Source organism: Mandrillus leucophaeus, unplaced genomic scaffold, assembly GCF_000951045.1.
Source record: "Mandrillus leucophaeus isolate KB7577 unplaced genomic scaffold, Mleu.le_1.0 Scaffold7, whole genome shotgun sequence".
Classification (NCBI taxonomy): domain Eukaryota; kingdom Metazoa; phylum Chordata; class Mammalia; order Primates; family Cercopithecidae; genus Mandrillus; species Mandrillus leucophaeus.
The window spans coordinates 8,313,866-8,322,973 of NW_012107585.1; the positions used below are offsets into that span (position 1 = coordinate 8,313,866).

The following is a 9,108-nucleotide window of genomic DNA, read 5'->3' on the forward strand; positions in this document are numbered from 1 at the left end:
CCACCTCAGCCTCCCGAAGTGCTGGGATTACAGGTGTGAACCACTGCACCTGGCCTTATGGTTCAATGTTTTAATAATCTGAAAATCCATTTCTGATGATAGCAAACAATAAAATAAATTTAAAATATAAGTAATGAAGATTTGTTTAATTCTCAGTTGTTGCTATGATTATAGAATCGTATAAAAATAATGACATTTAAAAACACAATAAAAGAGAACCCACACCCCATTCTAGAATTAAAGGGTCCTAGAAGGTATAAAACGGAGTCTGCCCCAGGTGCAGTGGCCTGTAATCCCAACACTTTGGGATGCCAAGGATACCTGGCTGGGATCCTCTCTGATGATCCTCCTACCTCAGCCTCCCAAGTAGCTTGGGACTACAGATGTGCACCACCACATCTGGCTAATATTTTTAATTATTTTTTTAGAAATGCAGTCTCTCTGTGTTGTCCACTCTGGTCTTGAACTCCTAGGCTCAAACGATCTGCCTGCCTCAGCCTGCCAAAGTGCTGGGATTACAGGTGTGAGGTACCACGGCCAGTGGTCATTTCTTTAACACAAATATTTTAACCTTTGATCATAGATTCTTACCATATCTTCTAATTGCTCATTTCCCTTCATTGTTAATTTATTCTGATAAATAGATTTAAAGTAAGTATATCTCTAATTTTAAGTAGTGATATTTTGGTGCACACGGAAGTACATCTATGGATTCAATTTCCAGAGGTGCAGTTGCTAAGGCAAAAGGTTATTCATCCAAACTTGGCTTCCAAAGCACCTATTCCAATAGAATGAGAAGGGGAGGGCCCATTTTCTCACTCATTCACCAACAGTATGTTATAGAACTTTTTTTTTTGCCAATCTGATATATGCACAAAAATTTAAAAAATATTACCACATTGCTTTGATTTCCATTCTTAATTTTGGTTGAAATACTTACTTTCTCAAGGTGAAAAGCCTTTTTTTTTTCTCCTTACATCCTTGGTCCCTCTTTCTCTTGAGTTGTGTGTTTTTTTTTTTTTTAACTGAGACCTATTTCTATGGTTTTATTATTTTTTTAGAGACAGAGTCTCCCATGTTGCCCAGCCTAGTCTCAAATTCCTGGACTCAAGTGATCCTTCTGCCTCAGCCTCCCAAAGCGCTGGCATTACTGCCATGAGCCACCATGCCTGGACCGAGTTGTTCTTTTCAAAATTGATTTTAAAGTTCTTTGTGGGTATTTCAAATTGTCCTCTAATTTGGCATTTTTTCTTGACTTTGTTATTGATATTTTTTTACAAAAAATTCAGAAGTTTGTATTTTTGTGTCTGTTGGGAAAGATATTACCCACCCCAAGATTCAAAATAAATTCTTGGCCAGGTACAGTGGCTTAAACCTGTAGTCCTAGCACTTTGGGAGGCTGAGGTAGGCGGATTGCTTCCCAGGAGTTCAAGACCAGCTTGGGCAACATAGTGAAACCCTGTCTCTACATAAAATACTAAAATTTGCCAGGCAACGTGTCCAGGTGCTTGTAGTCCTGGCTACTAAGGAGGCTGAGGTGGGAGGATCACCTGAGCCTGGGAGGTTGAGGCTGCGGTAAGCTGTGATTGTGCCACTGCACTCCAGCCTGGGTGACAGTGAAACCTGCCTCAATAAATAAATAAACAAAATCTCTTATAATTTTTCATTTTTAGAGTTTCTTTTTACATTTAAATCTTTTTTTTTTTTTTTTTTTTTGAGATAGAGTCTAGCTCTGTTACTCAGGCTGGAGTGTGGAGTGCAGTGGTGCAGTCTTGACTCACTGCAACCTCTGCCTCCCGGGTTCAATCAATTCTTCTGCCTCAGCCTCCTAAGTAGCTGGAATTACAGGTGACCGCCACCATGCCCGGCTATTTTTTGTATTTTTAGTAGAGACAGGGTTTTACCATGTTGACCAGGTTGGTCTTGAACTTCTGACCTCAAGTGGTCCACCCGCCTTGGCCTCCCAAAGTGCTGGGATTACAGGCATGAGCTATCACGACCGATTGATTTTTAAAAATTTTTAACCAGCTACCTTACTGAATTTCTTTATTATGCATAGTAATATTTCATTTGATCTTGTTTTTTCCAGGTATATAATTTTATATTCAAATAATGAAATTTTATCTTATCAGTTCTCATTATCTTTTTTCCTTGTCAAATTCATTATAGAACACTTATTTATTTAAAAAATAGACCGGGCATGGTGGCTCATGCCTGTAATCCCAACACTTTGGGAGGCTGAGATGGGTGGATCACTTAAGGTCAGGAGTTCGAGACCAGTCTAGCCAACATGGTGAAACCCCATCTGTACTAAAAATACAAAAATTAGCCAGGCATGGCGGCGCACGCCTGTAATCCCAGCTGCTTGGGAGGCTGAGGCATGAGAATCTCTTGAACCCAGGAGACAAAGGTTGCAGTGAGCCGAGATTGTGCCACTTCACTGCAGCCTGGGTGACAGAGTGAGACTCCAGCTCAAAAAGATAAAATAAAGTAAAATAAAACAAAAATGCCTATAATCCCATCTATTCAGGATGCTGAGGTGGCAGGATTGCTTGAGCCCAGAAATTCAAGTCCAGCCTGAGCAACATAGTGAGATCCCATCTCAAAAAAACAAAAACAAAACAAATAAGAGTGAAAAATAATTATTTCTATGTGCAGTGATTATCTGAGGAGGGCCCTACAGGAAGCTACATGTCTCTGAGGAAGGTGGCGGGAGTTCTAGGGTCCGAGATAGGAAGGAAATGTGCTGAGGAAGGTGGCGGGAGTTCTAGGGTCCGAGATAGGAAGGAAATGTGCTTTGCACCGTGTGATCTTTGGAACTGGGTTTTTTTTTTAGTTTTTTGTTTATGAAGAACAAAACTAATTAAAATGCATTTAAAGATATCCACTTAAAAGGTATAACCTTGATTTTCTTTAAAACTGACCTTTTCCCCTTCTTTGTCTATTCAGTGGCAGTTCTTGGATTGAATTTCTAAATAATGAAGATGATCTCAAAGATATTTTTTTACAGCTAAAAGAAGGAAACCTTGTATGTGCACAGTACCTTTGGCTTCGACATCGGGTAACATGTTTTACATTTTTTCCTTAACAGCTTTATAGCTCCTGAGTTAGGTGATTGAATCAATGTTGGAAACTAACAGGGTGCAAGTCTGACTGGGTGATGGGGTGTTTTTTGATTGGTTCTTAAAATATGACTTGCTTTTGTTCACAAAGGGCAAGGGGATGAAAAAGACTTTCCCCATGGGCTGGGCGCGATGTCTTACGCCTGTAATCCCAGCACTTTGGGAGGCTGAGACGGGCTGATCACTTGAGGTTGGGAGTTCGAGACCAGCCTGGTCAATCAACATGGTGAAACCCTGTCTTTACCAAAATTAAAAAATTTGCTGGGCATGGTGGCACGTTCCTCTAGACCCAGCTACTTGGGAGACTGAGGCAGGAGAATTTCTTTAACCCGGAAGGTGTAGGTCACAGTGAGCCGAGATCATGGCACTGCACTCCAGCTTGAGTGATGGAGTGAGACTCTGTCCCAAAAAAAAAAGACTTTCCCCAGAGAAAATTGTCCTCTGATGATATTAAATCAGAAAAAGTACAGTGAAGGTACAGTAGAACCTTATTTTATCCAATCATTAAGAGTCTAGCTTCTTGGGAGCTAAATGATGAGAACACGTGGATGCATAGAGGGAAACACATACCAGGGCCTTTCAGAAGGTGGAGGGTGGGAGCAGAGAAAGTATCAGGGAAAATAACTAATGGTTATAGGCTTAATAACTGGGTGATGAAATAATCTGTACAACAAACCCCCTTGACAAAAGTTTACCTACATAACAAACCTATACTTATACCACTGAACTGAAAAGTTAACCAAGAAAAAGAGTCTAACTCCTAATCTTAGCTCAAAAGGCAACATCTGGTTTATTAGTGGGCTTTCTAATGTAGCATTGGTGGAGAAGATGTTGCTACTGTAGCTCAGATTGTGGTAAAAGATTGCCCCTTAAAATTGCTTGTCTCTATCCCCTTAAGGTTGGCCGAAGTTGGTATAGAGTATTAGATCCATGAAGTCATAACTTGTCGTGATGCCATTAATGGCTGCATTGCTTGTTAGAATTCCTACTATCACCTGCAGTGAAGTTTTCCTTAGAATACTCGTTCTCTGCTGGTTCCTCTGCTACATGCTAAACTATTTGGCACTCAGCGCCGTGACATTGCCTACAGTATGCAGCTCCCAACTAGAAACATTTGCATAATGTAAATCTCCTTTAGCACTCATTATTAAATCAATAGGGTATTCCTTAAAATGACTTCCTAAAATATCTTTGTCAAACATTTGGGAGGCTTTTGGTTTAAATTTGTCAGATCTTAATTTCTTGCTCCTTATAATTTAGGCAAACTTTGAAAGCAGATTTGATGTGAAAACGCTGGAGAGCTTGCTCAACTCAATTTCTGCATCAGTCTCTTTGCAAAGGCTATGTCCATGGTTTAAAAATGATGTGATTCCATTTGTAAGAAGGACTGTACCGGAAGGACAGGTAAGTTGTCTTCAGTATTTCTACTCTTGATGACTTTATTTCGTTTTTTACATTAGATCATTGAAGATTAAGTCATGTTAACACCAGTTAGTTAAACAGTAAACTAACACCTGTGTTAAAGTGTCTCTTAAAAGACAACCATGAGGCCGGGTGCCATGGCTCAAGCCTGTAATCCCAGCACTTTGGGAGGCCGAGATGGGCGGATCACAAGGTCACGGGATCGAGACTATCCTGGCTAACATGGTGAAACCCTGTCTCTACTAAAAAAAAAAAAAAAAAAGACAATCATGATTCAGAATGAGCTGTTTTCATTTGCAACAACGTAGATGGAACTGGAGATTATTATGTTGAGTGAAATAAGCCGGGCACGGAAAGACAAACATCACATGTTCTCACTTATTTATGGGATCTAAAAATCAAAATAATTTAACTCATGGCCATAGAGAGTAGGAGGATGGTTACCAGAGGCTTGGAAGTGTTGTGGGTTGATGGGTGAGAGGTGGGGATGGTTAATGGGTAAAAAAATATATATTTAGAAAGAATGAGGCTGGGTGCAGTGACTCATGCCTGTAATCTCATCACTTTGGGAGGCTGAGGTGGGTGGATCACCTGAGGTCAGGCGTTTGAGACCAGTCTGACCAACATGGGGAAACCCTGTCTCTACTAAAAATACAAAAGTTAGCCGGGCATGGTGGCATGCACCTGTAATCCCAGCTACTTGGGAGGCTGAGGCAGTAGAATTGCTTGACCCAGGAGGTTGCAGTGAACCGAGATCCTGCCATTGCGTGAGATCCAGCATGGGCGACGAGCAAAACCCTGTCTCAAAAAAAAAAAGAATGAATAAGACATACTATTTGATTACACAAGAGAGTCAATAATAGCTTAATTCTGTATTTAAAAATAACTAAAACAGTGTCATTGGATTGTTTGTAACACAAAGGGGATGGACACCCCATTCTCCATGATATGATTGTTTCACATTGCATACCTGTATCAGCACATCTCATGTACTCCACAGGTATGTACACCTACTATGTACCCACCCACACACACACAAAAGACAGTCGTGGATAAGACGTTTATGGACAAATTAAATTTCTAAAGGAAAAAAAGAAATGGTGGAGGTTTTTAGTTATATCAGTGATTATCCATTAAGACTTTTATTTTTAAATGATCTATTTCAGATAATTCTTGCAAAATGGTTGGAACAAGCAGCCAGGAACCTTGAATTAACTGATAAGGTAATACTGATTTAATTAACAGTAAAAAGACATTTTGCACGCTCCCAACAGTATAATACGTTGTTTGGAACTGTCTGTAATCTTTTTTTAAAGGCAAATTGGCCAGAAAATGGACTCCAATTGGCAGAGATATTTTTTACAGCAGAAAAAACAGACGAGTTGGGATTGGCATCTTCCTGGCATTGGATTTCCTTGGTATGATGTGGAGAACGGATTTTTAGTAATGAAACAGTCAGTTTACCTGAAAGGGTTTGTCCACATGTATGTAAAGTATCTGGACATATATCTACTTCTTAAATTTTCAGTTTTTGTGTTCCTTTTTTTTGTTTTGTGCCTTTAAAATACATATGTAGGAAAAGTTGCTTTTTTTTTGTTTCTAATATTTCTGTTACAACTTCAACCAATTTTATTTATTTATTTATATATTTATTTGTTTATTATTTATTTTTGAGACAAGGTCTCACTCTGTTGTCCCAGCTGGAATGCAGTGGTGCAACCATAGTTCACTGCACCCTCAACTTTTGGGCTCAAGTGATCCTCCCACCTCAGCCTCCTGAGTAGCTGGGACTACAGGTGCGCATGACCATGCCCAACTGATTTTTGTAGTTTTTGTAAAGAAGGGGTTTTGCCATGTTACCCGGGCTAGTCTTGAACTCCTGGGCCCAGGCGATCCACGCACCTGGGCATCCCAAAGTGCTGAGATTATAGGTGTGAGCTACTGTGCCCAGCCCTCTCAACCGGTTTTTTTTTTTTTTTTTTTTTGAGATGGAATCTTGCCCTGTTGCCCAGGCTGGAATGCAGTGGTGCAGTCTCAGCTGGCTGCAGCCACCACCTCCCAGGTTCAGGCAATTCTCCTGCCTCAGCCTCCCATGTAGCTGAGACTGCAGGCACCGCCACCATGCCTGGCTAATTTTTTTTTGTATTTTTAGTAGAGATGGGGTTCCACCATGTTGGTCAGACTAGTCTTGAATTCCTGACCTCAGATGATCTGCCCTCCTCGTCTTCCCAAAGTGCTGGAATTGCAGGCATGAACCACTGCTCCTGGCCCCCTTCAACCTGTTTTAATGAACAGTTTTTCTCTATTGAACCAACCAAAAGGAGAACTATATAAACATTCTGCTAAGTGGTATAATTGGGATTTTCTGCATTAGCAGCATTTCACAATCCTTTGAAAAATTATATCTTAGCTGGGCATGGTGGCTCACGCCTATAATCCCAGCACTTTGGGAGGAATCCGAGGCGGGCGGATCATTTGAGGTCAGGAGATCAAGACCAGCCTGATTAACATGGTGAAACCCCGTCTCTAGTAAAAATACAAAAACAATTAGCCAGGCCTGGTGGTGGGTCCCTGTAGTCCCAGCTATTTGGGAACCTGCGGCAGGAGAATCGCTTAAACCTGGGAGGTGGAGGTTGCAGTAAGCCGAGACTGTGCCACTGCACTCCTGCCTGGGTGACAGAGCATGACTCTTTCTGTCCCCCCCACCCCCCAAAAAAGAAAAATTAAGTCTTGATAGTACATTAGTATTAGTTTTTAAAGGTTGTATCTATCAAGTCACCTTTTCTGTATAAGAGCTTTTTCCTCTTGCTGTAAAACATGATTTTTATCTTTTCCCTGTTAACTTTTATCAATATTGAAGGTTCTGTTCTTTGTATATAATTTTAGGAAATGTTATGCCTTTATATCTGGTTATGATATATAATCTCTATAGATAGATGGGACACTGAGCACTATCTAAATGATGCCATGTACTAAGTATACTTGGGTTCTGAAAAAGTATTATACTAATATTCTTAATTTTTCTATTTTTAAGAGAAAGAAAATTTCTTTCAAATTCTGATCTATACTAATTTAGTTAAAATACTACAAAATTTAGAGCATAAGTTGGTTTAAACTTGCAGGTTTCCTCTTATGTGCATAACCAGGGTTATTTCTTATTTTATCTGAAATAATTCTGATTCTATTTTTCTCTCACACTTTTATTTTATAGTTAACAACTTTAACACTTTTGTTTTAGAAGGATTATCAGAACACAGAGGAAGTATGTCAGCTGAGAACTTTGGTAAATAACTTGCAAGAGTTGATCACATTGCATAGGAAGTACAACTGCAAATTAGCCCTCTGTGATTTTGAGAAGGTAAAGTCCAGGGTCATAGGATTTATTTTGTATGTCAAGTTATGGGTGGAGTCTGTATTTATGCCATCTTTCTTTCCTTTGGCATCCAGGAAAATACAACCACCATAGTGTTCCGAATGTTTGATAAAGTGCTGGCCCCAGAGCTGATTCCCTCCGTCCTAGAGAGGTTTGTAAGAGTTTACATGAGAGAACATGACTTGCAAGAGGAGGAACTTCTGTTGCTGTATATAGAGGTAACTTTTCCTTTATATCTAGTCTTATTTCTTGGATCTGTGCAGTGCAGCACTGCAGTAAATATTTAATTCTTTAAGGAATGTCATATGCTTTATCAGTAGCACTCATGCAGCATATTGAATTGGTTAAAAATGTGTGTTAATTCTGCTACTAATCATCTTGAGCAGAGTGGGGATACATTAGGACTGTGAACTCAGAAAATCTGAGACAGGGCTCAGTTAATTTAGGGAGTTTATTTTGCCAAAGTTGAGGATGCGCCCATGACACAGCCTCAGGAAGTCCTGAAGACATCTGCCCAAGGTGGTCCGGGCACAGTTTGGTTTTATATATTTTAGGGAGAGACATGAGACATCTGTCAGCATATGTAAGAAGTACCTTGGTTCGATGTGGAAAGGTGGGACAACTTGAAGCAAAGGCAGGAAGGCTCCAAGCGGGAGGGAGCTTCCAGGTCACAGGTGATACAAAATGTTAAAATTCTTTTGAGTTTCTGATTAGCCTTTCCAAAGGAGGCAGTCAGATAATGCAGCTATCTTAGTGAGCAGAGGGGTAACTTTGATAGAATGGGAGGCAGGTTTGCCCTAAGCAGTTTCCAGCCTGAGTTTTCCTTAGTGATTTTGGGGGCCCAAGATATTTCCCTTTCACAGTACTTTCTTCAAAGGGCTATTGTGAGATCACAGGAGCATGAGCTCAATAAATATTAGCAGTTATTTCTTGTGGACATTATTAATGTGCTACAGTAATCTTATTTGTAGATTCTTCAAGAATATTTCATTCTTAAATTTTCTATACCATATAAAACTAAAGGCCCATTTTTTTTTTGCAGTTTTGTATTTTTAGACCGTTATTCAACATTTATGACTAATTAGAATTTTTAGGGTTTTTTTCTTTTAACACATCTATCACGGCCATGTAATACCTGTATCTAGCTTTATGTGGCTTTTTTTTTTTTTTTTTTTTTTTTTTTTTTTTTTT

General features: G+C 39.7%; 1 protein-coding gene across 2 annotated transcripts in view; it reads left to right on the forward strand.

Moving 5' to 3' along the window:
* KNTC1 (kinetochore associated 1) overlaps positions 1 to 9,108 on the forward strand; it is a 97,963-nt gene that overhangs the window by 37,160 nt on the left and 51,695 nt on the right. For both annotated transcript variants that reach the window (XM_011964509.1, XM_011964510.1), the window contains 6 exons: positions 2,950 to 3,061; positions 4,383 to 4,526; positions 5,711 to 5,767; positions 5,861 to 5,962; positions 7,783 to 7,902; positions 7,992 to 8,135. In XM_011964509.1, coding sequence (XP_011819899.1) covers positions 2,950 to 3,061; positions 4,383 to 4,526; positions 5,711 to 5,767; positions 5,861 to 5,962; positions 7,783 to 7,902; positions 7,992 to 8,135 — 679 coding nt within the window. The remainder of the gene's footprint in view (positions 1 to 2,949; positions 3,062 to 4,382; positions 4,527 to 5,710; positions 5,768 to 5,860; positions 5,963 to 7,782; positions 7,903 to 7,991; positions 8,136 to 9,108) is intronic.